The sequence below is a fragment of the Scyliorhinus canicula genome, chromosome 15, assembly GCF_902713615.1.
Source record: "Scyliorhinus canicula chromosome 15, sScyCan1.1, whole genome shotgun sequence".
Taxonomy (NCBI): domain Eukaryota; kingdom Metazoa; phylum Chordata; class Chondrichthyes; order Carcharhiniformes; family Scyliorhinidae; genus Scyliorhinus; species Scyliorhinus canicula.
The window spans coordinates 57,521,019-57,541,141 of NC_052160.1; the positions used below are offsets into that span (position 1 = coordinate 57,521,019).

Consider the following 20,123-nt stretch of genomic DNA (forward strand, 5'->3'; position numbering starts at 1 on the left):
GTATCCTTCACCCCCTCAAACAACCGGCTCATCCTTGACTTCATCAGATGCGTCCTGTGTACCACCTTTAGTTGTATTGACCCCAGTCTCGCACACTAACTTGAGGCATTCACCCTCTGCAACACCTCACACCACAGTCCCTCTCCAGCGCCATCCCCAGCTCTTCCATTTGGCCGTAACCTCCTCCAACGACAACGTATCTTCCTCCAGGATTGTCCCATAAACCACCGAGATGATCCCCCACCCCATCACCGACAACACTCCCTCCAACAACGAGGAGAGCAATATCACTGGAAATGTAGGTAAACCTTCCTTGCAAAATCCTGCACCTACATATACCTAAAGCCACCCCCCCAAAGTCCTGAAACCTAGCATCTAATCATGCTGGCTAAGACAAATGATTGGCATCTGCTTCAACCCCACCCCTAACTTAAAATGCTGCTGAAATTGCCTCCATATCTTCAGTGTGGCCACCACCACCGGACTACCTGAATATTTCCCTGGGGCAAATGGGAGCGGCACCGTTGCCAGCACCCACAACCCCAATTAGAGCGTGCCTCCATCCTCACCCACATTGCCTCTGGCTCCCTATCCCTGCCCGTATCTTCTTGCTGTTCGCCGCCCAATAATAATACTACATGTTTGGCAGAAACCCCTGGCTGTCACCCTCACTGAAACACCATCTTCCGAATCCTTGCTACCGTACCTGCCCAACAAATGAAATCAACTGGATTAAAAATCAAAACAGCGGCAAAACATTCACCGTTACCACCTGTACCTGGCCTGCCAATGAGAGGGGAGACTGTCCTACCTCAAGAAATCTGCCTTGTCCCTGCCCACCAGGCTCGTATAATTCAATTTACAGAACCTGGCCCAATCTTGAGCCAACTGCACCCCAGATGCCTGAAGTGCATAATCGCCACATGAAATGGCAATCCCCCCAAACCAGTTCCAGTCCCAGTGAGGAGATTTAAAGCACTTAGTCTTCTACAAATTCAATTTGTATGCCGAAAAGCCTCAAATTGCTTGAGCAGCCCTATTATCTGCCCCACTGTGGGAACCAGGTTGGAAATGTACAACAAAAGGTCGTCGGCAAACATCCTCCCCATCACTTATCCGAGCCTCAGCACAATGGTTAAGGGTTCTATCGCCAGCACAAACAAAAGGGGGAACATGGGATACCCCTGTCTCGTTCCCCTATGCAGCTGAAAATATCCCAAGTTCACCTCATTTATACAGACACTCGTCTTCGATTCTTTATGCAACAATTTTGACCCACGCCACAAACGTAGGCCCAATCCCAAGACGTTCCAACACTGCAAACAAATAACTCTACTCGATTAAACGCCTTCTCTGCATCCAACGCCACCACCACCTGCTCTCCCTCCAATCACCTTCTGGTGGAGCAGCACCACATTTAGCAAGCGCCGCACATTCGAGGACACTTGCCTACCCTTTACAAACCCCACAAACATCTCCACCAGCAGTAGCTCCAGCCTGTCCGAAAACATCTTATAAAATTCCACTGGGAACCCATCCAGCCTCAATGCTTTACCCATTTGCATTTTCACTATCACAGTCCAAAGCCCCCTCAATCCCCACTAGCTCCTATTCATCTGCACCAAAGCCGTCACCAGCCCCTTCACCACATCCCGAACTTGAACAATCTCCCCGTAGGCTGCCTGCCAGCGGAGCTGTCCCGCTAGCAAGCCACTGGCCTTCTCCCAGTATTCGTACACCACACTCTTTGCCCGCCTCAACTGGCGTACCGCTTTCCCTGTGAACAAAAAGTCAAACTGCGCCTGCGGTTCAATTCTACTGGCCAAAAGATCTGGAGGGGGATTTTCCGCATACTTTCCATCAACTTCCAAAATTGAATCTACCAGCCGCTGCCACTCCTCTCTTTCCTCTCTATCCACCTGCGCCGTATATGAGGTGATCTCACTCCTTACCACAGACATCAGTGCTTCCCATACCACCAACGATGAGACCTCCCCACATAATCGTCAATCACCTTTGCCATCCTCCCATAAAACCCGAAAGCAGCCCCACATCCATCCTCCACCCTGGCCTCTGTGCAGTCCACTTCTCCAAGATCACATCCACCAAGTGCGGAGCATGATCTGAAATAACTATCGCCGAGTATTCCCCTTTCCTCACCTCTGACAACAACGACCGTCTCATAATAACGAAATCAATCCTTGAATATAAATTATGCACTGGCAAAGAAAAGGAATACCTCCTGGATGTGAGAACCACCTTGGGTCTGCTCCCCCCAACCTCTTCATGAACCCTACACCATCCCAATACGGGGCAATGCGCTAACCAACGTACACCAGCAAAGCGCCCGTTACTATAATGAATCTGCCACCCTTACCTGCCACCACCTTCTCCATCTGAAACCTAACTCTCTTACCCACCAGTACCACTTCCCCCAGGGCTCTGCTGCCCTAGTGAAACACCTGGCTCACCCAACCCTTCCGAAGCTGTACCTGGTCCTTCATCCTCACTTGGGTCTCCTGCAGCAGCACCACATCGGCTCTCGAGCTCTTCAAATGCGAAAAGACTCGCCTGCTTCACCAGTCCACCCAGCCCCCGCACATTCCATATTACCATTCGGACTGGGGGCTCTCTCCCACCTCCCCCTACTATCAGCCATGACCACCCGCGGGGCATACCCCAGCATTCACACCTCCTGTCAACACACAGGTTCGACTGGCCGCAGCCCCTCTGGCCGCCTCACTCCCGTTCACGAGCCAACTTAAGGTTGTTAATGAGGTGCCCCGCCAGAGTCCCCACCCTCCACATTCCTAACACAAAAGCCAACAGAGAACCACCCCCTCCCACACCCAACCCTCCTAAACAACCAAATATGTTAAACACCAAACAAAGGTTAAAAAAAGCCCTGATACATATTCCACCGTCCCCAAGCCATCTCCTCCCAATCACAACATAAGAAATCAAAGTCCACAGTCTCAAAATAAATGGTCCTTCGAATTATATGTAATTCTCAGCTTTGCCAGGCAGACCACCCCGAACTGCACAACCTTTTGTAAAGTGCTGCCTTCTCCCTATTAAAGGTCGCCCGCCTTCTTGCCAGCTCCACCATGATGTCCTGTTATATACGAATACCACTGCCTTCCCACTTCACCTCCTGATTCTGTTTGGCTCATCTCAAGACCTTCTCCTTCATCTGATAGCTGTGAAAACAGACTATCACAGCTCTTGGTGGATCATTCGCCTAGGGCTTCGGCTGAAGTGACCGATAAGCCCTATCCGGCTCAAAGAGGGAGGTGTTCTCCTCCCCCAACAACTTGGTGAACAACCTTGAATAGTACCCCTTCGACCTCAGGCCCTTCAGCCCCTCAGGCAGCCCCACAATCAGAAGATTCTGCCGCTGTGACCTCCAGGTCCTCTACATTGGCTCTCAGCCCTTTATTATTTTCTTCCACCTTCACCTACTCTCCCAGCAAGGCGAGCTGGTCGTTGTGCTGCGACAATGCCTCCTCCACCCCCTTTAACACCACACCATGCTCCCACACCATCTCCGAAGTCTTTCCAAGAGCCTTCTTTATCGGGGACAGCATATCTTCCACCAACTATTTGAGTAGTCCCATCATCCCCTTCCCATGTCGCTCAAAATGCTTGGCAAACTGCTGCTCAAACTCCACCGGCATCATCTCGGCCAGCATGTCTATGTAATGGCGCAGCCCCACCTGGCGAGCTTGTTCCCGCCATCTTCGCTCCCCTAGAACTTCCACACTGAACCTGGCCCACAGGCGGACTAGCGCTCATCTCTCTCTGCGCTGTATTCTTTCGTTGCGGTTTAGCTCTCTTAGAATTCCCATTTTTATTGAAGACTGCTCATAAACGATCCCACCAAAACTGGGTGAAAAGGGACAAAAAAAACAAGAACACTAGCGGGAGCCACCCAACGTGCGACCTCCACCTACATGTTGCCACCGGAAGTCCTCCTGTTTGTGTAATGTTGACTAACGCTAAAGAAGGAAATGCCAGCATACTTGATTTTTGATAGGTACCAGAAAGTTTGTAATAAGATTTGACACCATAATCTTTTGCGTCTTAATAGTTAATGTAGTGAGAGAAATAATAGCCTTGTTCATGTAGCTAAATCTGTTACATTAATATCCTATTTGGGAAGTTTGTGATTTATTATTTTCCATCCATCCCTTGCTGACTCTTTTCCTTTCTCCTTTCAGGTGTATGTTTCGTTTTCCCAGCACTGTGATAAAGATTACATTTACATCGCTTTACAGTAAACAGGAGGTGAAGGAGGAGCAGCCACCATCTCCCATCCGTCCACTCCGCCCACAGATCTCGCCACTCAAAATTAACATTCCTGATCCAAATATCGACTTGGTCAGTCCCATCCCCTCACCCACTGGTACCATCAGGTAGGAACCTCAAAACACCGAGAATTGTGTCTGTGTGGTCTCCAATGAGGGCGTGGCACTGTCTGTCCCAATTGGAGGTGGAAGAGACTTGCTGTTGGATATTGGGGCGAGTGCATGTGACTTGACTGCAACAGTGACCTAGGCTACCCTGATGTGGGCAGTTTGCTGCAAAAGAATTGTGGTTACAAAATCCTGCTTTGATCTCCCAGGACAGAGCATTGGGAACCAGGTTTTATTTTAGTTCTTTGCTAAGTTGGAATTTTTTGTTGTGTGTGTTCAGTAAGAGCAACACAAACGTGGGAGCAGAGTTTGTTAGCAATGCATTGAACTATATGTTTTTGGGTAATTTCAGACAACTTATTTTTAATAATACCTATAGAGACAATTCTTCTATCATGCTCCCTATTATGTGACTGAAACCAGTTTTTTATTAACTTGCCTGTGATGCAGTAAGGATTACCTTGTATATGCGCAGTTGGGCTGTTAGCTCCGTGAAGAAGGTAACTTTGCTATCGCTCTGTTCGATGTGTAGGTGGGGTGGAAACCAGCTTCAAAGGCTGATTCATTTTTTTCTCCAAAACCCCAGAGGCCAGTTTTGTTTTTCAATGGTGAGGGGCGGGAGCAGGGGTTGTGTTGAGTGGGCAGGATTTGTCGTTCCCCAAAAGAATAGTAACACTTTTAAAAACTAAAATTTAAGAAATAAATAGCCGAAAGAAGGAATGTTAATTTGAAATGGGTTTAAAAAATAGCCTGAAGTAAAAATAGAGAGGAACATCATACTTGGTGCGGGGGGGGGGGGGGGGGGGGGGGGGGGGTTGAAATTTTATTTTAAGATGGCTGCACAAGATGAGGCAGCTGCAGCAAATTGCCACCAGGAATAGAACAGAGTTGGAGACGAACCCCGTTAAAATTAACTTTTGTGAGTTGTATAGTCCTCCTATACTAGTCGGAATCTTGGGCAGAAATCTCTTGAATATGGAACAAAAAGAGAGAATGCTGGATAAACTCAGCAGGTCTGTCAGCAACCATGGGGACGGAAACAGGATTAAAGTTTAGAGTCCTCGTGACCCTTCTGAATTAAAGAGAGGGAAAGATGTGATTATATATAAGAGTGGGTGGAATAATTATTAGTGGGAGCTAGGAGAGACTGCAACAAAGATGCAGCAAAATTTAAGAACAAATGTCAGATGGCCCTGTGGGGGAGGAAGTATTTTTCCATAGGAATAAATAAATGTTTGGGATATAAAGAAAGGTAAAGGTGGCGGAGGAAGGTCACAGTCTAAAGTTGTTGAGTCATTTTCAGTCCTGAGGGCTGTAATGTCCATAATTGGAAGATGAGATGATGCACCTCCAGCTTGCGTTGGGCTTAACTGGAGCTTTGCAGCAGGCCAAGGATGGACATGAGAGCAAGATGCTGAGCTAAAATGGCAAGTGATCAGGATGGTTGGATTATGCTCATGGTGCAAAGTGGTCACCCAGTAATGTAGAGGGGATCACAGTTGGAGCAGCGAATACAATAGACCGAATTGATGGAGGTGCTTGAAATGTTGCTTCACCTGAAAGGAGTGTTTGGGTTCTTAAACGATGAGGACAAAGGAGGTAATGGGCCAGGTGTTGTTCAGACTCCGATTGCAAGGTGGCATCTTCAGAACAGATGTAAAACAGGTGAAGAAACTGGGAGAATGGGATGGAGTCTTTACAGGAAGCAGGGGGTGGGATTCTCCAATCCCACAGCAGTGTCAACGCCGCCGCGTTTTACAACAGCGTGAAGGGGCCGCTCCCACGACTAATTCTGGCCCCTACAGCTGCAGATCCTGGCGCGAACTGCGCCGCGGGATCCGCGCATGCGCAGTTGCGCCGGCGCCAATGAGGTCATGCGCAGTGGCCTCCTTCAACGCACCGGCCCCGACGCAACATGGCGCAGGACTACAGGGGCCGGCGTGTAGGAAAGGAGGCCCCCAGCCACGAGACCAGCCCGCCGATCGGTGGGTCCCGATCACGGGCCGGGCCACATCGGAGGCCCTCCGGGGTCGGATCGTCTCTATCGTCTCCCCCCCCACCCACCCCACCCCCAGGCCGCCACCCGACCCTTACACGCCGAGGTCCCGCCGGACCAGAGCAGGTTAGAACGACACCGGCGGGACTCGGCTCTTTTCTTACAACCGCTCGGCCCATGCGGGCCAGAGAATCAGCAGGCCGGCTGCATAGAGTGGCCCACGACCGGCATTGCGCCAACCACGCCTTGCGGAGAATCACGTGCCAGCGTCGGGCCGTGTTGGCCTGTTCGCATGGATTCTCCCGCCCGGCCCAGGGTTGGGAGAATCCCGCCCAGGGTGTGAGGAGCTGTAGTCGAGGTAACTGTGGGAGTTGGTGGGTTTGAGTATGGGCCTTGTTTTGAAGACTGTTGATTACAAAGTTAGACCGGTTTGATTTTATCCAATTTTAAAAAGCTAACCGAGCTCCAAACGTGGCCAGGCAGGAGGTCTTTTTACAGCTAGCTGATCTTGAAAGCTTTCCAGCTGGTGGGGCTGGACATAGGGGGATGTGCTGTTGGGCTTGGGTGAGTACAGAATACATTCCTTCCCAATTTGGAGGCAATATTCCTGGAAGTCTTTTGGATATCTTTGGTTCCAAAACTCTCAGTAGTGCTCTTGATTTCAGTGTTGGCAAACTCCAGTGTTTATAGCTATAGATTTATCTTGTTTTTAAATATTGACTGCAAAGAGATGATGAAGATGTTAACATTGTTCATGGAAGCAGTGATTCCACATATTATAATGATCAGGTATGATTTGTAAAAGGCTGTTGATCTGAGCAAACTTGCACGCACTTTCAAACTACTTGCGGTGAATACCCCAGGGACATCTGTGAAAGTGTTTGACAGGAGAGAATGGAGGTATTTGCTCAATAGCCTGGATAAATTTAGCTTTGGTCCTCGTTTCATTAGTAGAATAAATTCTGCACAAACCAGCTTTAGTTACAGTAACTGTATTATCTCCTTTGATTGAATTGACCAAGTGTGCGAGACAATTGTGCCTGTTTTTTAAATTATTATTCGTAGTGTCGAAGAACCCTTGTATAAAGTTCAAGTGTGAACAGTAGAAGATTTTCTTAAATGCAGATGATTAGTATCGCTACCGGTATAATTATGCTGATCGGATTCGGGCCCAATTTTCGAATACAGTGTTAAATGGTGCAAGCCAGAGGTTCTTCGTTTAAATGGTTTAATTTTATTAAGCATTTGAAGTTGTAAAGTGAAATGTTGCCCTCCTCTGGTAAATAGCTGTATTCCTATGTCGATTAGCTTAAATTTGACATGTCCCATTTTATTGAAGCCAACATGTTATTGTACGAGATTGCAATCACCCATATATTATAACTTTTCTTGGTTTCATTTGGGAAGAGTGGCCTCTGTCCCAGTTTCATCTGGAATTGCTTTCCCTTTAGTTTTTGGAAGGTAGTATCAACCTAAGGAGACCCGTATTTCTGTACATACACAGCTGGGGCAGTTATATAGAAATGGATAGAATATGCAGCACAGAAACAGTCCATTTAGTTTATACTCCATGTTGGTTGTCTACAATTCATCCACCTCATCTTTAGCCTTTCACCATATCAATTTCCCTTTTCTCATGTACCCATCTAGTTTCCATTTGAAAGTATCTAAGATATTTGCCTCACCCACTTCCTGTGGTAGCGAGTTTGACTCTTGAGTAAATAACCGTTACTTTCTGATTTAGATTTATTGGTAACTTGTATTATGGCTCCTAGTTTTGGATTCTCCCACAAGTTTTAAAGAATTCTTTCATGGAATGAGGCGAGTGTTGACAAGGTCAGTATTTGTTGCTTGAACTGAGTGGCTTGCAAGGGCCATTCCAGAGGGCAGTTAAGAGTCAAATCACATGCCTATGGGCCCAGAGTCACATGTAGGCCAGACTGGGTAAGGATGACCACTTTCCTTACTTGAAGGACACTAATGAACTAGTTGGATATTTGCGACAGTCGATGATAGTCACCGTTATGGAGACTAGCTTTATATTCCAGATGAAGGGCAGCACGGTAGCATTGTGGATAGCGCAATTGCTTCACAGCTCCAGGGTCCCAGGTTCGATTCTGGCTTGGGTCACTGTCTGTGCGGAGTCTGCACATCCCGTTTGTGCATGGGTTTCCTCCGGGTGCTCCGGTTTCCTCCCACAGTCCAAAGATGTGCAGGTTAGGTGGATTGGCCATGATAAATTGCCCTTAGTGTTCAAAATTGCCCTTCGTGTTGGGTGGGGTTACTGGGTTATGGGGATAGGGTGGAGGTGTTGACCTTGGGTAGGGTGCTCTTTCCAAGAGCCGGTGCAGACTCGATGGGCCGAATGGCCTCCTTCTTCTGCATTGTAAATTCTATGATAATCAAATTCTATGATTTATTAATTGAATTTAAATTTAAAATTTCACTAGCTGCTGAGGTGGGATTTGAACCCACGCTCCCTGGAACGTTAGCCTGGGCCCCAAGATTGCTATTCCAGTGACATTGCGACTACACCACCATCTCCCCATGAAATTGGAAAATGCCTCTTCATACCTACTGTGCCCAACCCAGTCATAGTTTCAAAGGCCTCAAATTCTTCTCTTAAGAAATAAGCCCCAACCTGTACAATCTGTCCCCATTGCTGTAATCTTCTTCTTGTTTCTTGTAACATCCTTGCAAATCCTTTGTGCACTTCCTCCGATGCTGCTATCTCCTTTTTATGGTATTCTACAATGGAACCGTGCACCGTATTCAAAGTGCCTCCTGACCAGAGTCCCGTGCAAATTTTAACATTCTTATTCCAGCAGGCGGCAAGAAAAGCCATTGAAATTATAGATTGATCTTTAGTGGAATATGTGTAGCAAATGTCATGAGATGGAAAGGACTGTACAGTATTTCCTGAAGCATGAAGAGATGCAAAGAGGTCAGAATTTGATTCATTGCTGGTTTCTCACAATGCAAGCATACTTGTGAGACCAAGTAAATTCATTGAAGATATGAAAACTGTGCATCTGTTGTCGAATACCCTCTTGCCCCATCCATCAGTGCTCAAGACAGCTGCTGTGATGTGGGGCAGTCAGCATTTCCTACTTTTTTAATTTTTAAAAAATGTATGGAAAAGACTCAAAACGGCCTAATGCTAGTTACTGGTGCTGAGAAATGTTAATGTAATTTTAAATGATTGTCAGCACCACTTCCAAGGTGAAGCTTTTTTTTAGTTTTAAGATGTACTGCAAACTAAGACTTGGCTGGATTATATGCCGCCAATGATTGAGAACGCAGATGATGTTCGAATCCATTTGAATGAAGCTGGACCGATTGAACATTATAGCCCCCAAAGTGATTGCTGTTTAACAAAGTATAGCTATGCATTTTTTCTTATTCTTTCACAGGATGTGGGTATCAATGGAAAGGTCAGCATTTGTTGCCCATCTGTAATTCCCTTGGGAAGGTGGTGGTGAGCTGCCTTCATGAACCGCTGCAATCCATGGAGTGCAGGTACATCCAAAGTGCTGTCAGGAAGGGAATTCCAGGATTTTGACCCAGCGACAGTGAAAGGATGACCATGTAATTCTTAAATCATAGGGGATCTGGCATTGGAACACCACCGCTTGTATCTGCAGCCCTGTCCTTTTAGATGGTGGAGGTCATGGGTTTGGAAGGTGCTGTTGGAGAAGCCTTGGTGAGTTGCTGCAGTGCATTGCATATGATACATGCTGCTTTCGCATGCACTGGTGGTGGAGGGTGTCAATGTTTAAGTTAGTGAAAAAGGGACTTCTGGTGGTGGCTATGAGGTGAGCAGCCGCACACGAGGTGAGTTTTGCCTGGGGATTTGGCTTTTGACTCTTTTTACCCATTTAACAGGGTTTTTGTTTAAAGGAAGAAATTGGTAGTGTGACTGAATTTGATCATCCCTTTCGAGTGATGTCTAAGGGGTATAATACTCAGCATAAATCGGACAAGGGATCTTTGTCCAGAAGAGTCTCGAGCCTCAGAAGGGGAGAAAATGGCGGAGGTTTCTGTGGTGTTGTTGCCCCCTCAGTGGACGACCAAGAAGTTGGTGGAATTCTTGGCGGGGGAATTTAAGAAACAGCGACAAGCGGTTGCTGAAGATCTGATGAAGGCGATTGAGGGGACTGTGGCACCTATTCGTCAGACCGTGGACAGGTTGGATCAGCACGTGAAGGTACAGGGGACGACAATTAAGAAGGTAGAAGAGGCACTCGCTGATCACCGTGATCAGATTGTCTTGTTGGAGGCAGAGATGGCGTTGTTGACAGGGGAGTGAAAGGTTTTAAAGGTCAAAGGTCGATGGTGAACTGCTCCAGACATCAGAATTTAAGGATTATTTTAAAAATAAATTTAGAGTACCCAATTCATTTTTTTTCCAATTAAGGGGCAATTTAGCATGGCCAATCCACCTAACCTACACATTTTTTTTTCTTTTTTTTTATTTTTTAAATTTAGATTACCCAATTATTTTTTCCAATTAAGGGGCAATTTAGCGTGGCCAATCCACCTAACCTGCACATTTTTGGGTTGTGGGGGCGAAACCCACGCAGACACGGCACATTTTTTTTTTTTCTTGGGTTGTGGAGGTGAAACGCACGTAAACACGGGGAGAATGTGCAAACTCCACACAGACCCAGAGCTGGGATCGAACCTGGGACCTCGGTGCTGTGAGGCAGCAATGCTAACCACTGCGCCACCGTGTTGCCTAGAATTTAAGGATTATTGGACATTTTGGAAGGTACAAGCACCACGGACCATGTTTCTACGATGTTTGCAAAGTTGGTGGGGGAGGAGGTCTTTTCGATCCCTCCTGAATTGGACCAGGTCCACCAATCGCTGTGACAGAAGCCCAGATCGGGGGAGTCACCACGGGCAATACCGTAGTCCCCCTTTATAACGCGGGTGTTGGGGTCCAAGACAGCCACCCGCGTTGCATCCGAGCCGCGGATATCCACGATGGGGGTTTTAAATTTATTTTAAAATCTATGCATGCGCTTCCCATTGTGAGTCTACGGGGGGCGGGGGGAGAGGTCAGACCCCCGTAGACTCACAATGGGAAGCGCATGCATAGATTTTAAAATAAATTTAAAACCCCCATCGTGGATCTAATTTAAAAAACCCACAGAAACTTACCAGGAACTTACAAGGTCTTGCTGTCTGCACCCCATCTGCCGCACACGCTTGCACGCTGCGCTGCATGTCAGTTTCAAAGGCAAGGCTGGGATTCAGTTTTAGGTGTCAGGGCTGTCAACTCGGTGGTTTGGGAACAAGTGGCAGGGGGGTGTCGCATCTCTCCTCGGTCCCAAACCCCTGCAGTTCAGGCCTTTCTCCACACCCCCACCCTACCTCAACCACTATGGAGGTACCAGCTGTAGCTCTGCACTATCCACTTCCGGACGTTGTGTGAGCTGCTCCTCTCTCACTGAATCTCAGTGAGAGAGGAGCAGCCGGCAGTGTCAATTTCAGCCGGCAGTGTCAATTTCAGCGGCCGGCTCACTTTGATCCGGAGAGGGAAGCTGACAGTTGGGATCCATAAGCCCCCCCGCCGTATATCGCGAACCGCGGTATTGCGGAGCGCGGTATAACGGGGGACTACTGTAATTGTCCAGTTCCACAGTTATCTGGATAAAGCGTGGATCCTGAGATGGACGAAGGAGTGTAGATGGGAGGGACACCCATCCGAATATATCAAGGTGCCATGGCAGATTTGGCAAGAGGGCACGCGGCGTTCAATAAGGCCAAGGTGGCCCTCTACAGAAGCAACAGCATTTTGGGATGGTGTACACGGCTGGTCTTCGTGTTATTTTCAGAGACAGATTATTATTTTGGCGCACTGGAGGAAGCGAATTACTATGTTAATAAACATCGATTTTGGGTGGAGGAGAGGGGAATTGAAGGCTTTGAGGACTACGATCCTTTTTGTTTGTTTATTCTTGAGTTCTCCTGTATTTATTAATTTTTTTGTTGTACGTGTGGTGGGTGTAAAATGGGGGTGGGGCATGTTGTAGTAATGGAATTTGCTGTTCGGGGTTATATCTGGGTGTATCTGGGGGTTGTTTATTGTATTATTGGAACTTTTGGAGGGAGGAGATTGGGATGTAGTTTTCTGTTTTCTTCCCATAATGTTGTATACTAAAGTTGGGTTTGGGTCGGGGGACTGTTATGGATGCATGGTGTGGAAGAATGGAGGTACTTTTTTTGAGATTAGAGAGCGATTTGGTTTTGGGCTGAAATTTATATCCTGGGTTAGGCTTTTGTATAGGGCTCCCACTGCGAATGTCTGTCCCAATGCCCTGAGCTCTAGGTACTTTTGATTGAACAGGGGTACGAGGCAGGGATGCCTATTATCCCCGCTGCCGTTTGCTTTAGTAATTGAGCCGCTAGCCATTGTGCTTGGATCATCTTCTAAGTTGGAGGGGGATAGAACGGGGAGGGAAGGAGCATAGGGTGTCGCTGAATGCGGACGATTTGTTGTTGTACGTTACGTATCCTCTCTTAAATGTGGGGGAGATGATCAGGAAGTTTGGTTCCTTCTCGGGATACAATTATTCTTTTTTCCGATGAACTTCCCGGGAAGTGGAGCTGATTTGGGAAGACTACCGTTTTGTCCGGTCAAGATTAGTTTCCGATATCTGAGAACTTGGGTGGTTCGTGATTGGACCTCGCTCCATAAACTTAACTTGGCCAGTCTGGCTGATGGGGTGAAGGCTGATTTATTTATTTTTTAAAAGATTTTTTTTAAAAAAAATTTAGTGTACCCAATTATTTTTTCCAATTAAGGGGCAATTTAATGTGGCCAATCCACCTAACCTGCACATATTTTGGGTTGTGGGGGCGATACCCACGCAGACACGGGGAGAATGTGCAAACCCCTTATAGACAGTGACCCAGGGCTGGGATTCGAACCCAGGTCCTCAGCGCCGTATGCAGCAATGCTAACCACTGTGCCACCGTGCTGCCCTTGAAGGCTGATTTATAGAGGTGGGATTTCCTATCTTTGATTTTGGCAGGAAGCGTCCAGATGGTGAAAATGAATATTCTTCCAAGGATTTTCTGGGGGCAGATGGAGGAGGCTTCTTGTACAGGATGGAGCTTGAGGGCTCTTGTTACCGCCCCGCTCCCGTTCTCTCCGGTAAGATTTCTGTTGAACCCAGTGGTAATAGCCTCGATGAGAATCTTGAGCCAATTTAGGCAGCATTTTAAATTAGCCACTTTTGTCACTGTTGGTGCCAATCTATAGGAATCATAGGTTTGTGCCATCTGGACTAGGTTCAGGGAATGGGAGAAGGAGGGGTGAGCGAGGTTTGGAGACTTATTTTTTGAGGGTATGTTTGCAGGGTTAGAAGAGATTTCAGAGAAGTTTCAGCTTCCAAGAGGGAATGTATTTATATATCTGCAGGTGTCAGACTTTGTGCATAAAGAGCTTCTTTAGTTTTTTAGCAAAAGTGCCAGCGCCTTCACTTTTGGATAGGGTTCTGTCTTTGGATGAGATAGGGGAGGGAAGTATCTCAGGGAAGATGTTGCCGACAGAGCAAAATTCTTTGGAAGAAGTAAAGAGGTCTTGCCCCAGGCTTGCTGACTTTTGGGTCTTTTTCAAAATAACATAAGGAATTCTAGGGCTGAAGGTGGAGCTGTGCCTGATAGTGGCCACCTTTGAAGTTTCAGAGTTGCAGGAGGGGAAAAAGGCAGATAACCTGGAGACGAAGATGAGTCTTGCTCGGGTGGAGGTCCCCGGCGTCGCCTAAGGCTTCGGCATGATTTGGGGACCTGGTGGATTTTCTGCACCTGGAGAAGATAAAATATGCTATGAGAGGGTCAGTGGATGGATTTTACTCCAGGTGGCAGCTGTTGATTACCTTTTTTTTAGGGAGCTGGTTACTGTCAGCTGATGGGGGAGTGGGATGGTCAGTCTGCTAAGGCTTTCTTTCGGGGCTGGGTTAGATTGGGTGGGGTTCCGTTGGGATATTTTGTTGTTGTAATAATGTAAAATTTGTTTGAATGGAATATTTTGTATGTTCTAAACAGAACTTGTTGAATAAAAATATATTTTTTAAAAAGTTACTGGAAGGGGGTCACGATCAAGTGGGCTGCTTTGTCCTGGATTGAGCTGCTTGAATGTTGATGGAGCCATGGAGTTTTCTATCAGACTCCTGATTTGTGCCTTGTAGATGGTTGACAGACTTTGGGGAGTCGAGAGACATGTCACTGACTGCAGAATTCCCTGCCTCTGACCGATTCTTGTAGCCACAGTATTTATGTGGATTTTCCAGTTCAGTTTCTGGTCAATAATAATCCTCATGATGTTGATCATGGTAATATAATTGAATCTCGGGGTCGATGGCTAAATTATTTGTCAAAGATGGTCCTTGCCCGGCATTTGAGTGACCCAAATATTACTTGCCGTTTATCTGCCTAAGCCTGGATATTTTCCACATCTTGCTGCATTTGGACATGGACTGCTTCAGTATCTGAGAAGTTGCAAATGCTGCGGAACATCATGCAGTGAATATCCTCGCTTGTGACCTTATGCTGGAGGGAAGGTTGTTGATGAAGCAGCTTTTGGGCCTCGGACACATTTTCAAATAAAATAGGTTGGTGTATTTTAGATGACTGAAATTTAAGTACAATTAACGATGAGGCACAAGTCAGGAGTGTGATGGAACACTCTCATGTGCCTGGATGAATGCAGCTCCAACAGCCCTGCAGAAGGACAAAGCACCCCAGCCACCACCTTAAGCACTCACTGCCACCACCACTAGCACACGGTGGCATTCTTGTGTACTATCGACAAGATGCACTGCAGCAACTAGTCAAGCGTCGTATCCCCCCACCACACACACACACACACACACACACCCAAAAAAGCATTACAGCATCCTCTGTGGACTGCTTCACCTGGACTGTAGGCATTCACGAAGTTGGCTCACCACCACCGTCTCCAGGGCAGTTGGCAGTGGGCAATAAATCATCAACTTCCCAGCTCAGCTAACATCCCATGAATGAATAAGAAAAGCAAAAATGACTACGCTGACTATAACAAAAGTGACATTATTTGCGCTGTTTGATATGGAGAAATATGGTGCCATGCATTAGACAGAAGATTACACTGGGAATAGTCAGTGGAATGCTAGATCAGAATTCAGTTGAGTATTATAAGAGTATAGGTTGGGTGTACTTTGAACAACTCCTGAAGATTCTAGTTGAAAATTATTTTTGGTTATCACAAAAGTAGGATAGTTCCTGTGAGATGGCTAGATATGAGCTGATTAGGATTTTGAGAGTGCAATGGAACAGCTCATAATTTATGGTGTGCAGGGATACGGGCTTCAATCTATCTGGCTCCAGTTCTGATTTCACTGGCATTGCTGTCAAGCGGGAAATAGTTAGAAAGGAGTTGTTCTGAATCTGGAAACTGTTCAAATATAGAGGGGTGTTTGCTTTCTTGGCTACTGAGATGCATTATCCAGTGAGATGTGTATAAGGAACAAGACTAAACGTGGGGTTCCAAAGCATAATAGGAGGAAGAGTAGACTTTTCTTGAGTCTGTTCCATTGTTCATTAGAATCATGGCTGTATCTAATTCGATTTCATCTGTCATCGTTCCATATCCCTTAGTATCCTTAATCTAACAAAAATTTATCAATCACAGTTTTGAAACGTTCAATTGGTTTTCAGTTAGCTTTAACAGAAACCAGAGGTGAGTGTTAAAAGTGCCAACATGCTCTTACAGGTATTTTAAATCACCATCTTTGTTGAACAACTAGAGATGGCTAATAAATGCTTATATTCCAAAAATGAATTTTAAAAATAAATGCTAAAACTAGAAACATTGCAATACTGCAGAGGAGAAGGAAAGTGTACCTCAACCAAGGGGCTAACGTTCTTTAGTGAGCCTGGATGTAGTTGTTGACAGGAAATTTGAGAAGGTATATAGCCTGACATTAACACTTTGACGTTTGAGGAAAGCCAAAGTGGTCCTATCACTGCAGCTGAGATCAGCTAATTTAGCTGAGATCTTTCTGATGTGAATCACTCTGCTATTTATTGAATTACCTAAAATATATAGCCGAGAAACAGGCCATTCGAGCCAACAGGTCCGCACTGTTGTTTGTGCTCCACTTGAGCCACCCAAATGAGCTTTAAATAAGCTTTCTCCATCTAAATCTATCATCGGAACTCTATCTCCTTCTCCCTCTAGTGATTAAAGAGCCTTATTTATACATTTGAAAAATCTCTAACCATATTTTTAAATGTTTTATGGCTTGATGTTGCAAGGTGATTCAAGTGTTAATAATTAATGAACGTGTCAAAGTCCTTGTCAAATCCTCCGGCTAGCAGGCAAAGTGACTAGCTAGACAAATTGGTGGGATGCTGTCGGAGTCAATCCCAGCATTGTGGGAAATTTTGGGGCTCTAAACAGCCAGTTATTTTGAGGAAGAATTTAGCCAGTGTCCATGATTGTTGTCCTGTGACATTGGAACTAAGGGAATACATTTGCTGAAAAGATGGCCAGTTTGGTTGTGATCTCTGCCCTGTTGTTGGCAACCATCTTTCACCACCGTCGATGTTCTTTTGGGTAATGTGGCAGCAGGTGCTCAGCCTATGGAATGGATCAACAACCTCTGGTAAGAGAAAGGCAGAGGTAGCTTTATGGTACAAGACGAGGAAGAAGTTGAGGGGGCGGGGGGAAGGAAGCACCGGCTGTCGTTGTAAGCAGATGATTTACTGCTGTATATTGCGGATCCGGCAGCCCAATAGTACCCAAACAGGTTGGGCAACGCCAAACCACCCACCTCCCTGCCTCGCTCCAATAATACCCTCCTCACTCTCGGGGCCTTCCGCGCCCACACAAACCCCAGGATACTCTTATTCACCCTCCTAAAAAAAGTCTTCGGGATCAAGATGGGGAAACATTGGAAGAGAAACAAAAACCTTGGGTGCACCGTCATCTTAACCGTCTGGACCCTGCCCGCCAAGGAGAGTGGCAACGCATCCCACCTCCTGAACTCCTCCTCCATCTGTTCCACCAGCCTCGAAAAATTTAGCCTATGAAGGGCTCCCCAGCTCCTAGCTATCTGGACATCCAGATATCTAAAGCTCCTCTCCGCCCTCTTCAACGGGAGCTCTCCTATCTCCCTCTCCTGAAACCCCAAGTGCAGCACAAACAGCTCACTCTTTCCCACATTGAGCTTATAGCCCGAAAGACCTCAGGCACCCCCCCCCCCCCCCCCCCCCCCGGTAATATACAGCAGTAAATCATCCGCATGCAACGACAGCCGGTGTTGCCCCCCCACCCCGCACAATCCCCCTCCAGGTCTTTGAATCCCTCAGCGCCATGGCCAGGGGCTCAATCGCTAACGCGAAGAGCAGGGGAGACAAGGGGCACCCCTGCCTCGCCCCCCAGGACAACCGAAAATCCTCCGACCTCCTCCCGTTTGTCACCACGCTCGCTACCGGAGCACTATACAGCAGCTTCACCCACCTAATGAATCCCTCACCAAACCCAAATCTCCTCAGCACCTCCCACAGGTAGCTCCAATCCACCCTATCGAAGGCCTTCTCCGCATTCATCAATGCTACTATTTCCGCCTCCCCATCCGCCGCCGACATCATTATAACATTAAGTAGCCACCGCACATTGACATTTAGCTGCCTCCCCTTCACAAACCCTGTCTGGTCCTCATGGATAACCAGCGGGACCACATCTTCCACCCTCCTGGACAGTACCTTGGCCAACAACTTTGCGTCCATGTTGAGGAGCGAGATCGGCCTGTAAGACCCACACTGGAGGGGGTCCTTCTCCCGCTTCAGAATCAGTGAAATTATTGCCCTAGACATCGTCGGGGGCAAAGGCCCCCCCCTCCCTTGCCTCATTCAGGGTCCTCACTAACAGCGGGCCCAGCAGGTCTGAGAACTTCTTATAAAACTCCACCGGAAACCCATCAGGTCCCGGTGCTTTCCCTGTCTGCATGCTCCCCAGCGCCTCAATCAGCTCCTCCAACTCGATTGGGGCCCCCAGCCCCTCAACCCGCTCCTCCTCCACTCTTGGGAACTCCAGCTTGTCCACAAAGCGGTCTATCCCGCCCCCCTCCCTAGGGGGCACCGACCGGTACAGCTCCTCGTAGAAGGACCTGAGCACCCCATTAATGTCCCTAGCACCCCGCAACAGGTTCCCTCCTACATCCCGAACTCCCCCTATCTCTCTTGCTGCCTCCCGCTTCCGGAGCTGGTGGGCCAGCATCCGACTTTCCTTCTCCCCGTACTCGTATACTGCTTCCTGTGCCCTCTTCCACTGCGCCTCTGCCTTCCGGGTGGTCAGTATATCGAACTCCGCTTGGAGACTGCGACGCTTCCTCAAAAGCCCCTCGTCCGGGACCTCCGCATACCTCCTGTCCACCCTTACCATTTTTCCACCAACCACTCCCTGTCCCCCCCTTTCCCTGTGCGCCCGAATAGATATCAGCTCCCATCTAACCACCGCCTTCAACGCTTCTCAGACCACCCCAACTTGCACCTCCCCATTATCATTAGCTTCCAAATACCTCTCTATGCACCTACAGATGCCCACATACTTCGTCCTCTGACAGAAGTCCCACATCTAGCCTCCACAGCGGGCGTTGATCCTTCCCCTCCCCCAGCTCCAGGTCCACCAAATGCGGAGCGTGGTCCGATATGACTATTGCCGAATACTCCGCCCCCACCACTCTCGGGATAAGCGCCCTGCTGAGTACAAAAAAATCAATCCGGGAATAAGCCTTGTGGACATGGGAGAAAAAGGAGAACTCCCTCCCGGCCTCAAAAACCCTCCCATCTGATCCATAAACCCCCTCAGCACTGTGGCCGCCGCTGGCCTCTTGCCCGTCTTAGAACTCAAACGATCCAGAGCTGGGTCCAGCACCGTATTAAAATCCCCTCCCAAAATCAAGCCCCCCCCGACTCCAGGTCCTCTGGCTCAACATTCGCCGCATGAAACCTGCATCGTCCCAATTGGGGGCGTACACATTAACCAGAACCACCCTTTCACCTTGAAGCCTACCACTCACCATTACGTATCTGCCACAGCTATCCGCCATCTCTCTCTCTCTCTCTCTCGCTCTCGCTCTCTCTCTCTCTCTCTACCCCCAGCGTGCCAGCTGTAACAGGCCAAACGTCATCCCCTTCCCGTGAAGCACTGCCTTCGTCCGATTAAAACCAGCCCTTCTCTTTGCCACCTCCGCACGCCAGTCCTGATAAATCCGAATCTCTGCATTCTCCCACTTGCTGCTCCTCTCCTTCGCCCATCTCAGCACACACTCACGGTCACGGTGAAAACGGACCAGCATCGCCCTGGGCGGCTCATTCGGCTTGGGCTTCCTCACCAGCACTTGATGGGCACCCTCAAGTTCCAAGGGCCCCTGGAATGACCCCGTGCCCATGAGCGAGTTCAACATCACCGCCACATAGGCCCCCAAGTTCGAACCTTCCAGCCCCTCCGGGAGGCCCAGGATCCGCAAGTTCTTCCGACGGGAGCGATTCTCCATCTCCAGCCTCGCTTGCCATTTCTTGTGGAGCGCCTCGTGCGACTCCACCTTCACTGCCAGGCCTAGGATTTCGTCCTCGCTCTCCGAGGCCTTTTGCCGTAGCTCCCGGATCTCAACACCCTGGGCCGTCTGAGTCGCCATGAGCTTGTCCAGCGAGGC

At 48.0% G+C, this 20,123-nt stretch overlaps 1 protein-coding gene across 2 annotated transcripts in view; it reads left to right on the plus strand.

Annotated features, from left to right (window-relative positions):
- Positions 1 to 20,123, plus strand: part of foxk1 (forkhead box K1) — a 133,316-nt gene that overhangs the window by 57,817 nt on the left and 55,376 nt on the right. For both annotated transcript variants that reach the window (XM_038819982.1, XM_038819983.1), the window contains exon 2: positions 4,221 to 4,415. In XM_038819982.1, coding sequence (XP_038675910.1) covers positions 4,221 to 4,415 — 195 coding nt within the window. The remainder of the gene's footprint in view (positions 1 to 4,220; positions 4,416 to 20,123) is intronic.